Raw genomic sequence first — 19,019 nt, 5'->3', positions numbered from 1 at the left:
CAACCCCCAATCCATGGAAATCCAACCAAACTATAGAAAGGAGCATTTTTTATTTTCTAAACCTCCACAGGAGAGAAACAGAAACCTGGCCATTGGCCATTTCTCCATTTCTAAGTGAGAAGTGTGGAATCTTATAAACCCAGGTGTTAATACTATGCTTTTACATACACCATGCATATACCTCTCTTCCGCCTTCTATTTTTGTGAACTTGTGCTGAAGGGTAACTTCCGATCCTGACTTCCTCAAACCTTTGACAAGCTGTTGCCTCTTGACTCTGAGGTGAATTTTCTTTTTGATGAGAGGACATCTTCACTTACAATTCCCGACCTGTTCCCCATGCTGCTGAGGCTTCTGCTGTTGATCTGTGGTGAGTAGGACAATGCGGAGCAGAGTATGCGATCCCATCACACTGGGTCTCCACTTCCTGAAGAGTTGTGAGGACTTCTCAGGGTTAAGGTTCTGCCCAGGGATGCTCAGGGATGCTTAGGGCTCCACTTCCAACTGGAGGTTCAGAGTCAGGCAGGAAGACACTGGAAAGCTAAATTTTTGAAGAAAATTCTCTATTCAGTTTTTCTCACATATGAATTGTTCAGTGATCCTGTCTTCTCTTCTTGCTTTAACAGTTACAGATATAATTCATGCACAAATTGGCTGTTCAGTTAGTTGCCTGTCTTGCTATCAATATTATTTCCATTTACTCCTCCTTGCACCCTGCTACTATTGTCAAATTCTAAAAGTCATCATCACTAACAACCGCCCAGCTTCCAAATTCTTGGTATTCAGCATTCCCTACCCTCCCACACCTACTCACTCTCTCTAGCACTCAATATTCACTGTATCTTCAGCTCCCTAAGGTCACTCTTTCTTTGTAAATCCCTCCCCATAGTGTTCTCACTTCTCACAGTAATTGGCTTAGATTTTGTTTTCCATCTCCACAACACTCCTTTGGATACCCCCTCATCTCTCTTCCTCCACAGCACTTACCTGATTGACACACTTTTCTGTATGCTTCACATTTGTGCCTAAGAAGCTGAATGTGACTTTAGACAAAAGGTGTAATCCTGCTGACTTATCTCCTTTAAATGTGTTGTTGTTGTTATGTGCCGTCAAGTCAGACCCGACTCATAGCAACCCCTCCTTGGGTTGCCGAGGCAGTATCACTACGGAAGTAGATTGCCCAACCTTTCTTCTGAGGAGTGGCTGGCTGGTGGGTTTGAACTGCCAGCCTTCTGATTAGCAGTCAAGTGCCTTAGGCACTACACTACCAGAGGACACCAAATTTTAAGTGGGCCATTGTCAGTGTTAGGCAACCCTGCTGTATTTTCATAACCCATACTCTCTTACTCTTGAAGATAACTCTTCCATGCCTCCTTTCCATGTCTCCTTTCTCCATGTCTCTTTTCTCCTCAAACTCTCTCACTCTCAGTTTATGACTTTACTTCATACGTCACTGGAAAATAGAAGCAATCAGAGGAAGATTTCCTCATCTTCTCACTGATGTATTTACCACCCCAGGCATATCTTTACTCACATACCCTGCCTTCCTTCCCTCTACCATGATTATACTGTTTTTCCTACTATCTAAGACAAGATTCTCTACTGTGCACTGGGACCCAGGTCCTCTTGCTTTCTTAAAAACTTTACTCCATGATCAAAATGTTTCTCCATTCTAGATTATTTTAGGAGTATACAAATATGCTACAATATCTTCTATTTGAACAGATGGAAATATGACCTAATGGTCTCTTCCATCTACTGCATCAATTCTCTATCTCTCTTTACAAAATTTTCAGTGAGTTATGGACTTTATTTCATATCTTTCCATCTTTCTTTTTAAAAATTCATTTTAAATTTACATTATTAGAAAATTGTCTTTTTTGATATATCTTTTATGAATTTTGGCAAATATTTAGAACCATGTAACCACCACAACAATAAAAATACAGAACATTTCCGCCACTTCAAAAATCCCCTCATGTCTTCATTTGATTTTGTCTGCATCACTAACCTCTGACAACTACTGAACTGTTTCAAGTCCCTATAGTTCCCCCCCCCGCATTCTTTCTTGAATCCATTCTGATCAATACTTTATTCCCACCACACCATTGAAATTGCTCTTGCTAATATTATTAACCACCTCAGTGTTGCCCCATACAGAAATCAAGTTTCATTTCTCATTTCACTAAACCTCTTGGGGCATTTGACAGAGTTGAGAACTCCCTTTTATTGACACATATTTTCACCTGGTTTCTGGAACACTCTGTTGATTTTCTTTTTAACTCAATATCTGCTGGTTTCCAGTCACCTTTGCTGAATTCTCCTTTTACTGAATCAAAATGTTGGACTTCTCCAAGGTTGGTACATAAACTTTTCTATCCATATATACATGTCCAAGTGACACCATCTCTTCACTTTAAGTTTAAATTTATATTTATTTCTCCAGCTTTGACCTCTCCTTTGAACACCTTTAATAGAGTCAACTGTCATTCAGGAGTCTAAAAAGTATTTTAAACTCAACATATCCCAACAGATCTCTTAACCATACATGTGTATCTCCACTACCCCAGAACTTAAAACTATTTCTCCCCATTTCTTCTCCAATTCACTAAATGTTAACACCATTTATTCAGTTACTGTTATTAAAAATTTAGAAGTCATACATAACTCTTGTCTTTTGTTCATACTTTCTATGTGACACATAAGTAATCCCTACTGATTTTACCTTCCAAAATTGTACTGAATCTGACCATTGAATAGCACCTAATCTGAGCCATCCTTCTCTCTTTTCTAGATTAACTGCCCCATTAATGTTTGTCTTGCTTCTCTTGAATTACTGTAATCTGTTCTTTTCACAGAATAAGACTGATCTCACACGAATGTAAATTAAATCAGAATTGTCCAGGCCTCCCCATAACATCTAGAATGAAATCCAACTCTTACCAAGTCCACAAAACCTCCCATGACACACTTCCTTCCTCTTACTCCTTCTCGAACAAGCTTATCCCCTCCTCAAGGTCTTTGCATTTGCTATTAGCTCTACCAAAGATGCTCTTTCCTGAATATTTAGAAGACTCACTCCCTGGTTTCATTCAGGTTTTTAGTCAATTGGTATCTACATAAATAGTTACGACTGTCCTCAGATATTTTAACTTTTTTCTCTGCTTTATTTTTCTCCTAGCACTGACCACTTTCTGAAATCATATTATGTATTTATTTATTGATTGGCTCAACAGATAAATATTATTTGCATTACAGTAAATTTGTTGAATTTACTTTAATGTAAATTCCTTGGTGGCACACTGCCATTCATGTTCACACCTGTAATCCCAATGCCATGCACAATGCCTAGCACTCAAAAATAATTGTTGAATACATGAACAAGCAAAATGTGATTTTTATGCTAGTTATCACTGCTGCCTCCTCTCTACCTGAGGAATGAATTGCTGACTTAAACATTTAGTCTGAAACATTAGGCATCTCTAAAGATGAACTAAAAGATATTAATGATAGTAAGCAATATTAATTGGGTGTCAACTAAATCTAAGGCACTATTTCCAAGAACTTTATAGGTATTAACTTATTTAATCTTCACAAAAACTCTGTGAGGCAAGCACTATTATTATCTCCATTTTGAAGAAAAGGAAACTAAAGCAGAGAGGTTGAAGCATTTTTCCCAGGATCACACAGCTTGTAAGACAAAGAACCAGCATTTAAGTCTACACCATCTGGCTATAAAGCCTGCGTTCTCCCCAGAATTTCCTCCTCTTGATCATCATACCCAAATATTGTGGTCCAATCCTTGAGAGCATCTTTGAAGAAATCTGAATTCCTAATCTGGTCTGTAAGCCTATTCTGAATTTGGTAAATAAAGAGATGCCATTACCTTGAGGATGAGCCACTCCACTCTTCTTGTCTAACTCTGTTGTTACCATGAGCAGTGAGTCTTACGTTGGATCATGAAGACTTCTGAAAGGCAGGATTGGAAGTGAGGGGCTTGAAGAAAGGAGTTGTTGAGTAGTTAAAAGCAAAGGCACCATTTCCTAATCACAGCTGAGAAAAGTAATCATAAGTTACTTTATGATGCTTTAAAAAGAGCCACGTGTCAATTTATGGGGATATGTTTTGTGGATAATGTTGAATGTGGGGGAAAAAAAGAGGGAAAGAGAGAACAAAGGAAGAAAGGAAGGGGTAGAAGATTAAGAGAGAGAGGGAAGAAGAGGAGGGGGGAAAGAGAGTTAAGGAAGAAGGAAGGTAGAGACAGAGGAGGACAAGAGGACGGGAAGGTAGATTGTTGAGTTACACTTTGTGTATGTTTGGGATTTGCTACTCTCTACTGATCTCTGCTCTGTTCTCTCCCAGCACCACTCTGTGAACCAACCGGTGAGTTGCACTTCCCTTTCTTCTTCAAGGTCTGTGAGCACCTTGTCACTCGAATCAGCACAGGAAACCCATGGATGGTTGTCTGAGCAGTCTGTGCTCATCCAAGACATACACTGGTGACGCTGCTGAGGTGTACAAACATCAGTGGCTCTCTTGAGCCTGGGCTGTTCTGTTCATACCAGTCTCTGCTCCTGACATGTGCCTACTCAGCTGGTGAGCAGGTCTTGCTCTGACCTTCTCAAGACCACAGTCTTATTTTTGAAAAGTCCAGTATGGGGAGGGAAATAGCACTTGCACAAAGAAGGCAGATGATGCTGAAGATCTATGCTAGAGAATCTCTGTCCTATCAGTTTCAGTGGCACTAAGGTTCCTGTGTACTCCACCAGGGATGATGGAAGAAATACTGGACACCCACAGAACAACCTTACAGTCAATCTTCAGTCTACTCAATAAATGAAGTATAAGCCCTGCCTCCTTCCATATCTAGCCCTGCCCTGCAGCTCAAGCTGCTACATACACCAGCAAGTTTTCTCTCTTAGACTCCCATTTATGTAAATTAATGTTTCTCTGATTCTGATTCAAAGTCCTACCTTACCGCTATGAGGAGAGAAGGACAAGTTTCCTCATCTTTCACTAAAGCATGTTTGCACTGAATGAATGTGTGAATTGTTCTTTTATGCATGTAATACCATGGGGTTAAAAGAGGTAATCCTACAACCTCAAGAACTAGGGAATGCAAGATAGGAATCTAAGGCATTTGACAGCTAACCAGAAGGCTGGCGGTTCAAACCCACCAGCCACTCCTCCAAAGGAATATTGGGCAATCTGCTTCCGTAGAGATACTGTCTTGGAAACCTGAGAAGGGGTCTCTATGAGTCAGAAACAAGTTGACAGCAATGAGTTTGGTGTTTTACCAAAAAAGAGTTTCAGAACAAATCTAGTCTTCTGAGTTCCTCACCTGATGTTTATCCGTGTCTAAATCGTGCCTTGTGTGTTTCTTCTGGCTCTGCTGTTATTCCATAATACCACATGGGCATGGTGCCTAAGGCATTTGACTGATAAGCAGAAGGCTGATGGTTCAAACCCACCAGCCACTCCTCAGAAGGAAGGTTGGGCAATATACTTCCATAGTGATACCACTTCAGAAATCCAAGGAGGGGCCACTATGAGTTGGATCTGACTCGACAGCAGTGAGTTTTTATTTTTTATTTTATTTTTTGAATCCTGATGTAAAGCAGGAATCAAAAGCTGCATTGCAGATGAGGAAACAGAGTTTCTGTCACCAAATACATTCCAGGTAGTCTCTGCAGCTTGGGAATGATCCGAAACAAGCTCTGAGCTGGAAGGCTGAACTTCAGATCCTTGCAGCCAGCCCTGTCTTGTTTCTTATTTCCCCCTGCTTAAACTCCATTTAGAGAGGGAGGTTAAAACAAAACAAAACAAAAATTACTGTGGAGTTCACTCCAACTCATGGCAGCCCTGTATGTGTCAGAGCAGAGCTGCTCCATAAGGTTTTCAAGGCTGTACTCTTTCAGAAATAGGTTGCCAGGCCTTTCTTCCATGATGCCTCTGGGTGGATTCAAACTGTTAACCTTTCATTTAGTAGCTTAGTACTTAACTATTTGTGCCATTCAGTGGCAGACATTCCATGAAGAGAAAAGATCAAGTCAAAGGTAAAGGATGTCTTCTAGAAAGAGATGCTGTTGCATTGGGACAGGATGGGTGGAGGGTGAGCAGAGTGGACTAATGGCAAAGGAAAGTCTATGGGCCACTGTGAAAGGGTCATGTGATAGATTGGTATGTGTGTCCAACTGGCTGGTTCTTTGAGTCCTGTTTGCAAGTGCTGAGAATACAAAGTGTCTCTAACAAGGAACTCTGAACCCCATTCCCCATTGCTCCACTGTGTTTTATTTTTCTCTCTAGAGTTGTTTCTGAAACCCAGTCCCTCCCAGACCATAGAGGGAAACTCAATGACCCTGACCTGTGAGATCCAGCCTCGTCTACAGACATCAAAAGCCCAGCTTCAGTTCTGCTTCTTCAAGGATAATGGGGCTCTGAAATCGGGCTGGAATAGCTCCCCAGAGCTTCGGATTCTCGCCATGTGGACTAAAGACTCAGGATCTTACTGGTGTGAGGCAAAGACAGCGAAAGCCACCACTACAATAAGGAGCAGGAGGTTATGGATACAAGTACAGAGTGAGTACCAGTAGCCAGTCTGCTAGGGTGGACTGAAAGGGGAAGTGGCACAAAGCTGGTCATCCCTGTCTGCTATATTCTGCTCGCACTGCAACAGGAGCTAGTCTAAAGATGTACCTAACCTCTCTATCAGATTTTAGTTTCCTAGTTCTGCTGTAACACAAATACCATAAGCACATGTCATTAGAAAACAGAAATTAATTTCCTCAGAGTTCAGGAAGCTAGAAGTCCAAATTCAAGATGAGCCTCTTGAAGGAAGATCCTTGTCTCTTCCAGATTCCTTGATCCCTTGGCAATTTACACTTGGCATCTATCTTGCTGCATTTATGCTTGCTTGCCTCTGTGTTTAGGCTGTTTCTTACATCATTCAGAAAAGAGTAGGTTTAGGACATAGTCTACATACATAGCCTCATCACCATAACAGAGAACCCTATTCTCAAAAGGGATTTCAGCCACAGGTATAGGAATAAGGACTCTCACACATATTTTTTGGGGACACAATTAAATCCATAATTGTTATGTGCCGTCGAGTCGGCCCCGACTCATAGCGACCCCTCCTTGGGTTTCCAAGGCAGTATCACTACAGAAGTAGGATTGCCCAACCTTCCTTCCGAGGAGTGGCTGGTGGGTTTGAACCACCCGCCGTCTGGTTAGCAGGCAAGTGTCTTAGTCACTATGCTGCCAGAGCTCCCAAATCCATAATAGAATCCTTAAAAGATGTTCCCTTATCCTTGTTCCTCCTATTCAGGCAAACCAGAATATTACAGAAACATGTCACTGTGCTGGAGGGCATGGGGGGAAATTGTTGCATAATACATGTCCGAGACTACAAGAAGGTTGAGTTTCAACCAGCACACTGAATACCCAGGGTAAACTCTGTGGTACTTTATTGTATAGGATTGACTATTAGAGGAGCTGCAGAGAAGGGACAAATGTGACTGAGGTGGTGAGGTATTTTATGGAAGAAGTGTATGGAATAACCTGTTGGAGAGAATAAGCTATTATGGAAGAGAAGTTGGAGACTGATTTTAAAGATAAATAGAAAAGAGGGTGTTTATGATTTTGAACCATGTTATTGCATTTCAGGGTGGACCCTTCCAACATCTTCTCCCATTCTCAGACAATACTATATGCACTGTGCCATAAAGCACATGTCTGCTACTTCTGAAAGTCTGGGCTTTCCTAAACTTGTTTAAACACTCAACACTGGTGAAAACAGACCAGAACAAAAACATCATAGCTGTCTTCATGCACAGTTAATGTGCAGCAGACCCTGTTCTTATACTTCACATATGTTGTTGAATTGAATACTCACAACTGTAGGAGATAACTATCATTATTGTCTCTGTTTTGCAGATAAGAAACAGAGTCTCAAAGAAGTTAAGTAATTTGATCAAGGACACACAGCGAGTAAGAGTTGGAACCAGCATTCAAAAATAGGCAGTTTGATTTGCAACCAGGACTTGTAACCACCATATACTCTACCTTGAAAATTGAGGGTTTGGAAACTCAGAGATGGCCTTGTCTGAGCTGGTCATCCCTGTATTCTGCTCCTACAGTGATAGGGACTAGTCTAGAGGTGTACCTGAACATATTTCTTTACCTGGGAGTCACACTGATCTAGGGAGGGAGGTGATGATGCTGTACCCTTCATGGTAATATTACGGTGTCTTTCTTATACTACCACCATCAATTCCAGATCAGAGACCACCCCCGCACCCTTTTATTTTCTTTTAAATCATATAAATCACTGACTTTACCTGAGGCCTTTGTTTTCAGCACTGTCATGCCTACTTCCTGTCCCTGAAATCCTTCCTTCTCAGATTGCTCCTGTATCATCTTCTGTTCATGCAGGGGTTCCTGTCTCTGATGTGAGCTTGGAGACACAGCCCCCAGGGGGACACGTGACAGAGGGAAAGAAGCTGGTCCTTGTCTGCTCCGTCGCTAAAGGCACAGGAAACATCACCTTCCTCTGGTACAAAGGGGCCATGGGCTTAAAACTGGGCACAAAGACCAAGCATGCCCTAACTGCAGAGTTTGAGATCCTTACGGCGAGGGAGAATGATACTGAGCAATATTACTGTGCAGCTAACAATGGCTTTGGCCTCAGTCTCAGTGGGCTGGTGAGCATCACTGTCAGAAGTAAGTTCCACCAATCTTCGTCTTAATCAGTAGGCCTCAAGCTGAGGTCCATGTTCCCCCAGGGCACCCTGAAGAAGTTCAAATAGGGCTGAGCCTCTGGGGGCAGGGATTATGACTCTGTCCCATCATCAGAGACCCCTCTGACAGCTAACAATCTCTATCAGTTCCAGTGTCTCGCCCAGTCCTTACCCTCAGGACCACTGGGGCTCAGGCTGTGGTGGGGGACATGGTGGAACTTCACTGTGAGGCCCAAAGAGGCTCTCCTCCAGTCCTGTACCAGTTTTATCTCAAGGATGTCACCTTGGGGAGCAGCTGGGCCTCTTCTACAGGAGGAGCATCCTTCAACCTCTCGCTGACTGCAGAACGTTCTGGAAATTACTCCTGCGAGGCCAGCAATGGCCTGGAGGCCCAGCACAGTGAGGCTGTGCCACTCATCATCACAGGTATAACACAGGATATAGAATTGTCTTGGTCTCTGTCCCTTCTTAGCTTTCTGAGGAAGTTTTTCTGATGCTGCCACAGTGGTTCTGGTGTGGTGCTACCAAAAATGGGAATTCTGCAGGTAGGGCTGTTCTGGGCAATGTATCTGGCGGGTGTGGAGGACCAAAATGCTGGGTGCTTCTCTTCTCCTTCCATCAGCATGATACGCTGCAAGTCTCTAGTAAAAAAGTGAATACCTCTTGGGAAGAGCAGACAGACCTTGGCTACAGCCCACACCCAAGATCTCTGTTCTCCAAACCCCAAGTTCACATGCAGATCTCTCCTTTCAGTGCCTACAGAGAACAGAAGGGACCTTCTTACTTCAGGAGTCATTGAGGGGCTGCTTGGCATCCTTGGTCCCACCACTTTTGTTCTACTATTTTGCTACTGTCTCAAGAGAAAAATAGGTTAGTATTTATAGAAATTGAGAATCTGTTACTGCAACATTTATTTTCACTGAAGTAGACTCTGTCTGTGATGTGTATATTGCAAAGGAAGGATTACTATGTCCTGCTAACCACTCTGCCTATGAATTGTCTCAAAACCACCTAGTAAGTAGAAATGGCATCTATTAAAATAATGTAAAGTTTTCAGATTGTTCTCTATCTCCCATGTACTATCAATCAAGTTTCAATTGATACCTTGCACTTCTGTGATTTTATTTTTTATATAGAAAATAACTAAAAAATAATTATATAGTCCTTAGAAGAGAGGTAGTTCCCTGGGAGGGGCAAACTGTTAAGTCCTGTAGTACTAATTGAAAGGTTGGTGGTTCAAACCACCCAGAGTTGACTTGGAAGACAGGCCTGGCAAACTGCTTCTGAAAGGTTACAGTCATTGAAAGCCTTATGCAGAGCAGTTTTACTCTGCACAAGTGGAGTCACCAAGAGTTGAAATCGACTCCATGGCAATTAACAACAATAATGACAGAAGTACAGTTAAGAGTTCCAGCTATACTGACCATCTTCTAGTTCTAGTCAGTGTACGAATTCTTACTCATGTTTTCCTTCCCCCTGACATGCTTGTCTACACATCCACATGTTCTACTCACTTCAGCTTAAATGCCATTTTCTCAAAGAGGTTTCATCTAGCCACTAACTCTACACTTGTTCTCTTGCATTATTCTTCACCAGAGTAACAATCTTTAACTTCATGTTCTACTACTATTGATAAAGATGGTTTGTTGTTGTTGTTGTTATGTGCCATTGAGTCAGATCCAACTCATAGCGACCCCCTCCTTGGGTTTCTGAGGCAGTATCACTATGGAAGTAGATTGCCCAACCTTCCTTCCAGATAAAAATGGTAGTGATATATTCATTTGTATCTTAAACTTTGGTCTCCTGTTCTCCAATAAGTAAACTGGAAACTGGGCAAGAGAGGAAGATGTGAGATTTGCATTTAAATTTCAAGCTTTTTTAGACCTCTGGACACCTCATTCCATCTGTAATAGGGTTGTGGCAGCACCTACTTCCAAGTATTCTTTTCATGATAAGATTGAATGATGTGACTGCAAAAACAGAAACAAAAATTGTAGTAGATTTGATGGCTTGGAGGCTTAGTTCAAATTGTAGCTCTGTAAAAATGGGCTTTTTGGCTTTGAACTTATTTACTTATTTTAGAACCAAATTTGAAGAGATCTGTGAGATGAAATCTCTGCCTAATGATCATTAGGCGGTCCCCTGGGCTCACACTGGGATCCAGCCACAGATGAGTCTCTGGCACAAGCCATCTTTCCCTGATAGGGGCTGTTTGAAAACACTGAGAGAGAGGGATCCCCCCATTCACATGTATGCTTCTTTGTTTGACTTGCAGGAAGACGATCAGCCAGGGAGTCACTCAGGTGAGGCCTCTGCTATCTCTTTGTGTGATGATAATGCAGAAAACCAATTTTTAAAATTTTGAATTGTCCTCTTTCATAAATTTTGTCTATATCTTATTATATCCAACATTGTCACTTGAGTTCTTCCACTGATAACTTAGAACATTCAATTTCTATTCCTCTTTTGTTAGATTTCATATATTGACTAATTAATTTAAATACTTTCATCATTATTCCTAAATTATCTCCTTCATTGTATCTTCAAAAATAAGAAAGGTATATGGCTTTGACTGGAGCCATGTATTCATTCAATCAGTCAACCAATATCAGAAGGTCTGTAAATCATTCTGCTAAGTGCCAAGAGGCAGGAATATAGGAAAAATCTTGAGAGTTTTAAAGTATTTTAAAGTAGATAATATATAGACCAGGATGCTACTCCAGTCCTTGGATAAGGACATCATACTTGGTCAAGTAGAGGGTCAACCAAAAAGAAGACCGTCATTGAGATGTATTGACACAGTGGCTGCAATAATAGGCTCAAACATAACAATGATTTTGAGGATGGTGCAGGACCAGCCAGTGCTTCACTGGGTTGCTATGGATCAGAAACAACTTGACAGTACCCAACAACAAGAGGAAGATATAGACACATTTCTGTAATGCAAGACAGGGAAAGATCAATGTATTGAAAAAAATGATGAAGTTATTTGCAAATTTAGAAGAATAAAAGATTTTAAAAATAGTTTTATCTGGAGATACCACTATTTAGTAGTTATATTATTATAGTGTGTTATTGTTTATTCCAACAATAAACAGTTGTTTCTTCCCAAGTACTTTTAGTGGCACATGTATACACATAGCCACTCTCTTCTGGCCCTTCCTTAAGCTCTTTGTTCTGCCCAGCTATCAGTTTTCTATCTAAGGTGAGTTCATATTCTTCATTCAATATTTACTGAGCACTTGTTATGTGAATGGCACCATTCTGAATGTGGGTGATACCACAGGGAGACAGTCAGATAAGAATCTTATATTCATGGACCTGAGTACATACTCTGAGGAGGAATGTCCCTTATAACTGAGAATAGTAAGACTTTAGCTCACTTACTTTGGAAACATAATCAAGAAAGGCCAATCACTAGAAAAAGACATTATGTTGGTAAAGTGGAGGATCCATGGCAATGAGGGAAATGCTCAATGAGATGGATCGACACAATAGCCACAACAATGAGCTTAAACATATCAAAGATCATGAATATGGCACAGGACTGGGCAACATTCTGTACTGTTATACACAGTCAGCCAATGAGTATAATTGACTATACACAGTCAACTATGAATCAGAGCTAACTTGATAGCAACTAACAGCAACAAGAAGCATACTTTGAAATGGCCCACTCAACCGGTATACAAGATGGAGGCTTGTCCCATACAACTGTGCCATCCAGATACCTATTTGTCCATGAATGAATGTTCCGCTCAAGCAGCTTTCTAACAGGTTTCTCTCCTTCAATGTTTCTCTCACTATCCCAAATAAAATCATGTGTTTCTGTGTTTGCAGGAGCACTTCCAGCCCACTTCCCCAAGACTCCACCTATCTCAACTCACCCACTCCAGTGCCACTGCAGCCTGTGTATGGAAATGGTGAGATTTCCCAAATGATCTAGGCCAAAATGTGTAGAACGAGCTGGGGAAGAAGTCATGGAGTAACATCTACTAGCATAACCTGTCTCTGTTGTGCTCCAGCCACTTTTGGAAATGAATGACTCATCTCATCTGTGTTCTTTGCTCTGATGGGTGGATAGGTGTGGAGTAAGTTGAATGGCAAGAAGGAACTGTGCTATGATGCCTTCTTTGTTCTCTTTCAGTCAATACTTTAAGTGGGGATGATATTTATTCACTGGTATACTCTACCCAGCTGGAACAGGAATCACCAGCAGGTGAGACACAGGAGTGAATTTATGTCTGACTTCTGTCTTTCTTGGACTAAGAGGAGAACCAGTGGCTGAGCACAGCAGAGCCACTACTTCTCCTTTTAGAGCTGACTATGAACTTTGCTGTTCCTATCTAAAAACTGATCTTTGTTCCGGAAGCTGCCTTCAGTAGATCCCAGTGCTGATGTTAACTTGGCCTATATAATATCTCACTCCCCAGTCGTATGTCAGCATATGAGATCATGGCTTCTGCAAGCCCTCTCTGAGCAGCTCCACAGTTCCCCTTAGCAGCTCATCACAGCTGCTTAGTTATTTGCTGCTACCCATACTACACATGGAGGTATCAGCAAATCTCAATGGTATAAAGACCCCTTCAATAACAGGAAGGGCATATTTACTTCTCACCCCACTATTCCCACCAATATTTCTCTATATAGTAAGAAAATCATATTCGTAATAGGTAGAAAAGCAAGCCAAAAATATTAATAGAAATCAATCCATGGGAAACAAATGGGACTAGAAGAAGCCTATATTAATACCAAGTTAAGAAAGGACTTTAAATATAAGTGGAGTCTTACTGCACTCACCTTTTTCTCCATTTTAGAACCCCCAAGGACCCTTAGTAAGGATAAGGTAAGTTAAAGGCCCTGTTTTTCTTTTCTCCATGCTCTTGCTCTTTCCTCCGGGCACTGGTTCTCAAACTTAAAATTATGGTCACTTAGGAAAAGTAAAAGATTTCATGGTTTACTTCCTCCTCTATCTCCCTACAAATGAGGGTAACAAATTAATTATAACCACAGAGTATCTCTGTATAAGTAACAATCTGGAGGCCTACATGGACATTTAACATGTAGTTAAGCCATAGTGCATATATAGTCTAAAAAGCCTATTTACTTGAAAATTTGTATCCCAAAATACTGTTGAAGTGCATAACACTGTGGTATAAGGTTAACAAAACAATCTATATCAAACTAAACTAATAATTGAACAAAGTTATGCTAATAGTGATTGGTGTCATTAAAAAGCAATGATTTGTAAACCTTGAACAACTCAAGACTTTGCTGATGTTGCAAAAATAGTTTCTGAAAATTGCAGGATTCCAACTCTGTGCTTATGTGCAAAAATAATAGATGTTTTGTCTAGTGTGGTATGGCAAGATGTCTCAGGACATTATTTAGTTTCATAGTGTTACTGTAACAGAAATACCACAAGTGAGTGGCTTTAAATTACATAATTTCTAGTTCTGGAAGCTAGATGTCTGAATTCAGGGCACCAGCTATGGGAGAAGGCTCTGGAGGAAGATCTTTGTCTCAGCTTCTGTAGCCCCAGTATTCCTCAGTTCCTTGGTGATCTTCATGTGCTATCTAACTTACCTGTGTCCAATCTTCTCTTCTTATAGCTCAGAAGTGATTAGGTTTAGGACACACCCTACAATGTTCTAGCCTCATGACATAAATTAAACCCTAGTTCTTAATAGGAGTATATCCATTGGTATAAGGGTTAGGATTTTAACAAATATTATGCCATAACTAGACAGAATTCAAGCCCTTGATGAATTCCAGTAATGCACTAAATTTAGTTTACAAATACAAAATTCTGATATCCTTTAATAAATGATAGCTCATGGAGTTGCCTGACAATGACTCATAAAACATAAGGGCAGACCTTGAGGATTTGAGTCAGTTTGCAGGTCATCAGGAACCCTTCTGTGGTCCACTAGCATGATGCAGACCCTGTGAAAATGCTACCTTGGGCCACAGTCTTCAAAGAGGCTTTAATTTATGTGTCGTATGGTAAGCCATGAGAGGATGCATCCAGGCTAATGGGGAAGAGGCTCAGTTTGATGTGTGTTCTATTACAGTCTCTGCTCTGATTGAATATCTATGATATTTTGCTTCCAGGTCTCCTTACCCATCTATTCTAAATTGAAGAAGATTACTGTTATAGATATGGACTATGATGATGCAGTGTAAAACTATGGAATATTCTGCTCTTTGTAAACCAACCATAACTCTGAGTCCCAGATCCAAAACATGTGTCAGAGAGCCTATGGGAGCCAGCTTTCTGGTACAGCTCACCATGGTACTTTGCTCCATAAGCCTATTCCTTCACCTGCTGTGAAGGGAAGTCATTACAAGCCCTGAAGAGACCATCCAGGAGAGCAAACATGGAAGTGGGGAGGACAGTGTTACAGAAGAGGCTGTTTCCTGCTGATTCCTCTGGGGTGGGTTAAAATGTGCTCTAAATTCTTTTCTCAAGAGGAAATGGTGGAATAAAGTGGCTTGGGCTCTCTGGGTGGAGAAACAGGCAAGCTTAGAGCACACAGACTCAGGATTTGTGTTTTTTTTTAATTTTATTTTTAATTTTTATTAGGATTTGGGTGAAGATTTACAGAGTAAGTTCACTTTTCATACAGCAGTTCACATATACTTTGTCTCATGTCATTGACCAAAATTTACAATGCAGCAGCTTCCCTCCCACTTCCTCCCCATAGTTACCTCCTCCCAGTGTCCATCCCTTCATACTCTTCTGCACCCTAAGCTATCTCCCTGTGCATAAGCAGCCCTTCCTTCTCCCATGATTGTTCTCTCCAGGGCGTGTGTCTACTTGAGGTAAATGTTTAACTCACATGCCTGTACTGTTTGGCTGGAAACCACAGGTGTGGGTTCAATTCCAGACCTGAAGGGCAGCTAGGGGCCATAGTCTCAGTGGTTCCACCAGGCTCTATTGGACCAGCAAACCTCATCCCCACCTTCTTCTTCTTTTTTTTTTTGCCTCCAAATGATTTTTAGTTTTGTTCCACCTTGTTCTCCCTCTCTATGCAGGATCTCCTACATCCCTTCCAAGTGGATGGCAGTGGTAGCTGGGCACCATCTAGTTCTTCTGATCTCATAGTTGTATAGGTTGCAGATTGGATGGTGTACCAGTCGCTAGGACTGATTGTTTCCATTAATTTTGGTAGGGTTTGTGGTTTTGTAGAACTGCTCCATGAAGAGACCTGGGTCCATTATTTTGTCCAAACACTTTCTCTGCACAGACTGTCCAGAATCCTTGCCCTGACACTTATGTTGTTGTTAGGTGCCACTGAGTCAATTCTGACTCAGAGACTCCATGCACAACAGGACAATACACTGACAGGTCCTGTGCCATCCTCAAAATCATTGCAGTTTCAGCCCATTGTTGCAGCCACTGTGTCAATCCATCTTGTTAAGGGTCCTCCTCTTTTGCACTGACCCTCACTTTACCAAGCATGATGTCCTTCCAGGGAATGGTCCTTCTATTTTTTTTTTAATGGATAATAATGTTGTTAATACATTTAAAATAAAATTTATTTTGATTTTGATGAAGGTTTACAGAGCAAATTCATTTTCCATACAGCAATTCATACATGTTTTGTTTCATGACATTGACTGCAATCCCCACAATGTAATAGCTCTCTTCTCACCCCCTCCTTATAGTTACATTTTCCCAGTGTCCTTCTTTCCTATACGTTCCTGCCCCCTGAGAAATCTCCCTTGGCAAATACTGCTCTTTTGTTCTCCCATAATTGATCATTCTAATAAGTTTATCTACCTGGTGTATATGTTCACCTTCTAGGCCTGTCTATTGTTTGGCTGGAAGCCACCAAAATGAATTCATTTGGACACGTTGTCATGACAAGTCCCTCTTGACAACACATCTAAAGTAAGCAAGATGAAGTCTTACTACCCTTTCTTCTAAGGAGCATTCTAGCTGTACTTCTAAGAGTGGTTTGTTCATTCATCTGGCAGTCCACATTCTATTTAATATTCTTTGTCAACACCATAATTCAAAGACATCAATTTTCTTTCATTCTTCCTTACTCATGGTCCAGCTTTCACATGCATATGAGGCAATTGAAAAGACCATGGCTTGGGTCAAGTGCACCTTAGTCCTCAAGGTAACTCCTTGCTTTTTAACATTTTAAGGAGGTATTCTGCAGCACATTTACCCAATGGCACTTAATCATCCTGTTTCTGCTTAAAATATGCTATCCACTGCATTTTGGGTCTTGTTACCAAACTAGAACTAAAACAAAGTTAAATAAGGAGTTATTGTGGTTACATGCAATTTTAGTGATGCATTTTCCAGGTTGATCTAAATGCCCTGATATTTATGAGAAATAATCCCCATATATTCTACCATATCCAAAATTCTGTGTCTATTGCAACCTGTAGAAGAAGGTTTATGAATACATTTTTTTTCTTTCATTCATAAATTTATTGAAAATGTGCAATATGATTTGGAGTCTTCTGCTGCAAAAGATCTCTTTCAAGTGTTGAAGAGCAAAGATGTCTCCTTGAAGACTAAGGTGCACCTAACACAAGCAATGACATTTTCAATCACCTCTTATGAATGTGAGAACTGGACAATGAATAAGGAAGACAGAAGAAAAGTTGATGTTTTCGAGTTGTGGTGCTGGCAAAGAATGCTAAAAGTACCATGGAATGCTAAAAGAACCCAGAATGCTCCTTGGAAGCAAGGATACCAGACTTGATCTCACCTATTTTGGTCATGTTGTCAGAAGGTACCATTCACTGGAGATGTATATCATGCTTGGTAAAGTGGAGGGTCAATGAAAGAGGAGATGGCCCTCAACAAAATGGATTGATGCAGGAGCTGAAATGACGGGCTTAAGTATAAGAAGGGCTGTGAGGCTGGCACAGGACCAGATAGTGTTTCATTCTGTTGTACATAGGGTCGCTATGAGTTGAAGACAACCGGACGGCACCTAGCAGCAACATTTTAATTTTCAAACAATCACATGCTCATTTTTTTTTTTTTAATTGTACTTTGGGTGCAAATTTACAAGGCAGATTTGGTTTACATTCAACAGTTCATGCTCATCTGATTTCATGACCCCAATTATAATCCCCAGTATTCTTTAGGACATGGGAAAACCAATCACTAATTTCAAATGGAAAAGAAAGAGACCTCTGATAAGAAAACATTGCTGAAGAAGAAAAACAAAGTAGAAGGTCTCACACTCCTGTAACTCAAAATCTACTATGCAGCCACAGTAGTCAAAACAGCATGGTATTGGTACAATGATAGAAAAATAGACCAGTGGAACAGAATCAAAACCAATTTTGCCTGCACAATTGTTAAAGTATCTATCTCCCCCATTTAATGGGTTTTGGCCTTTTGTCAAATAGCAGCTGTCCATAGATAGATGGGTCTATTTCTGAGTTTTTGATTCTATTCCACTGGTCTGTTTATCTATCATTGTACTAATACCATAGAAGAATAATGATCATACAAAGAAATTCAAACTTCTGGTTAACATGGTGATTCAATTTCATCCTTTGAGGTTCTCCCTGAGTTCCAAATATACTGGTGGCAAACAAAATATAAACGGTTGTCCTAAAATAATTTTTTCCATGGGCCAGGCACAGAAAATTAATTAAAAACATTTAAATTGAAATTGTGACTGAAGGAAATAGAACAAGGATATCAGGAAGCAGAACATTCAAGGTATAGGAAATAGCAAGTTGAGAGGTCCTGAGGTGGTTCTGTATTTGATGTATCCGAGAAACACCAATGCTAACATAGTTGAAGTGAACTATATAAGGGAAGAGTGGTAGGGAAATCTGGAGTATTAAATACAGAGTCCAAAGCCAGACTTATATTTAATTTAGATGAGATAAAAGTAGCATTAAAACAGAAAGAGAAAGAATAGACTGTTTAATAAATTTTATTGTTGTTTTTAGGTGCCATCAAGTCAATTTTGACTCAGAGACCACATGTGACAAGGTAGAACTCCCTCATAGGGTTTCTTGGCTATAATCTTTATAGAAGAAAATTTCCAGGTCTTCTTCTGTCTGGGTGACTTTGAACCACCAACAGTTAGCAGGCAAGTGCTTAACCATATGTGCTATCAGGGCTCCTTTATTTAATAAGTAAAAGTAGACAATTTATATCTGTTTTTAAAAAGAAAGGTACAACTCTACCTCACATAACTAAAAAATTCCAAAAAATAAATATAGAAATCAAAACAGCAAAAGTTAGATTCCTACTTCTCACCAAATATATGTATATTGAGTGAATATAA

General features: G+C 40.5%; 1 protein-coding gene across 1 annotated transcript; it reads left to right on the top strand.

The window, feature by feature from the left end:
• Positions 1–337: 337 nt before the first annotated feature.
• Positions 338–14,922, top strand: LOC103202742 (Fc receptor-like protein 1). The gene is made up of 11 exons (XM_042781901.1): positions 338–368; positions 4,361–4,381; positions 6,305–6,577; positions 8,432–8,719; positions 8,884–9,162; positions 9,490–9,606; positions 11,012–11,039; positions 12,577–12,659; positions 12,884–12,955; positions 13,554–13,582; positions 14,851–14,922. The coding sequence occupies exons 1-11, from the start codon at positions 338–340 to the stop codon at positions 14,920–14,922; spliced, it is 1,293 nt and encodes a 430-aa protein (XP_042637835.1).
• Positions 14,923–19,019: the final 4,097 nt, after the last annotated feature.

This window comes from Orycteropus afer, unplaced genomic scaffold, assembly GCF_000298275.1.
Source record: "Orycteropus afer afer isolate SDZICR_OR568_19922 unplaced genomic scaffold, OryAfe1.0 scaffold00193, whole genome shotgun sequence".
NCBI lineage: Eukaryota > Metazoa > Chordata > Mammalia > Tubulidentata > Orycteropodidae > Orycteropus > Orycteropus afer.
The sequence above is the reverse complement of the archived record's forward strand: the minus strand, read 5'-3'. Positions and strand labels throughout refer to the sequence as shown.

What these genes read in the sequence shown, in the direction of transcription:
- LOC103202742 (XM_042781901.1), top strand. Translation starts at nt 338, where the DNA reads ATGCTGCTGAGGCTTCTGCTGTTGATCTGTG. An exon ending in CTGTCTCAAGAGAAAAATAG is followed by an intron (nt 9,607 to 11,011) that starts GTTAGTATTTAT and finishes TTTGACTTGCAG; the next exon opens with GAAGACGATCAGCCAGGGAG. An exon ending in GCAGCCTGTGTATGGAAATG is followed by an intron (nt 12,660 to 12,883) that starts GTGAGATTTCCC and finishes GTTCTCTTTCAG; the next exon opens with TCAATACTTTAAGTGGGGAT.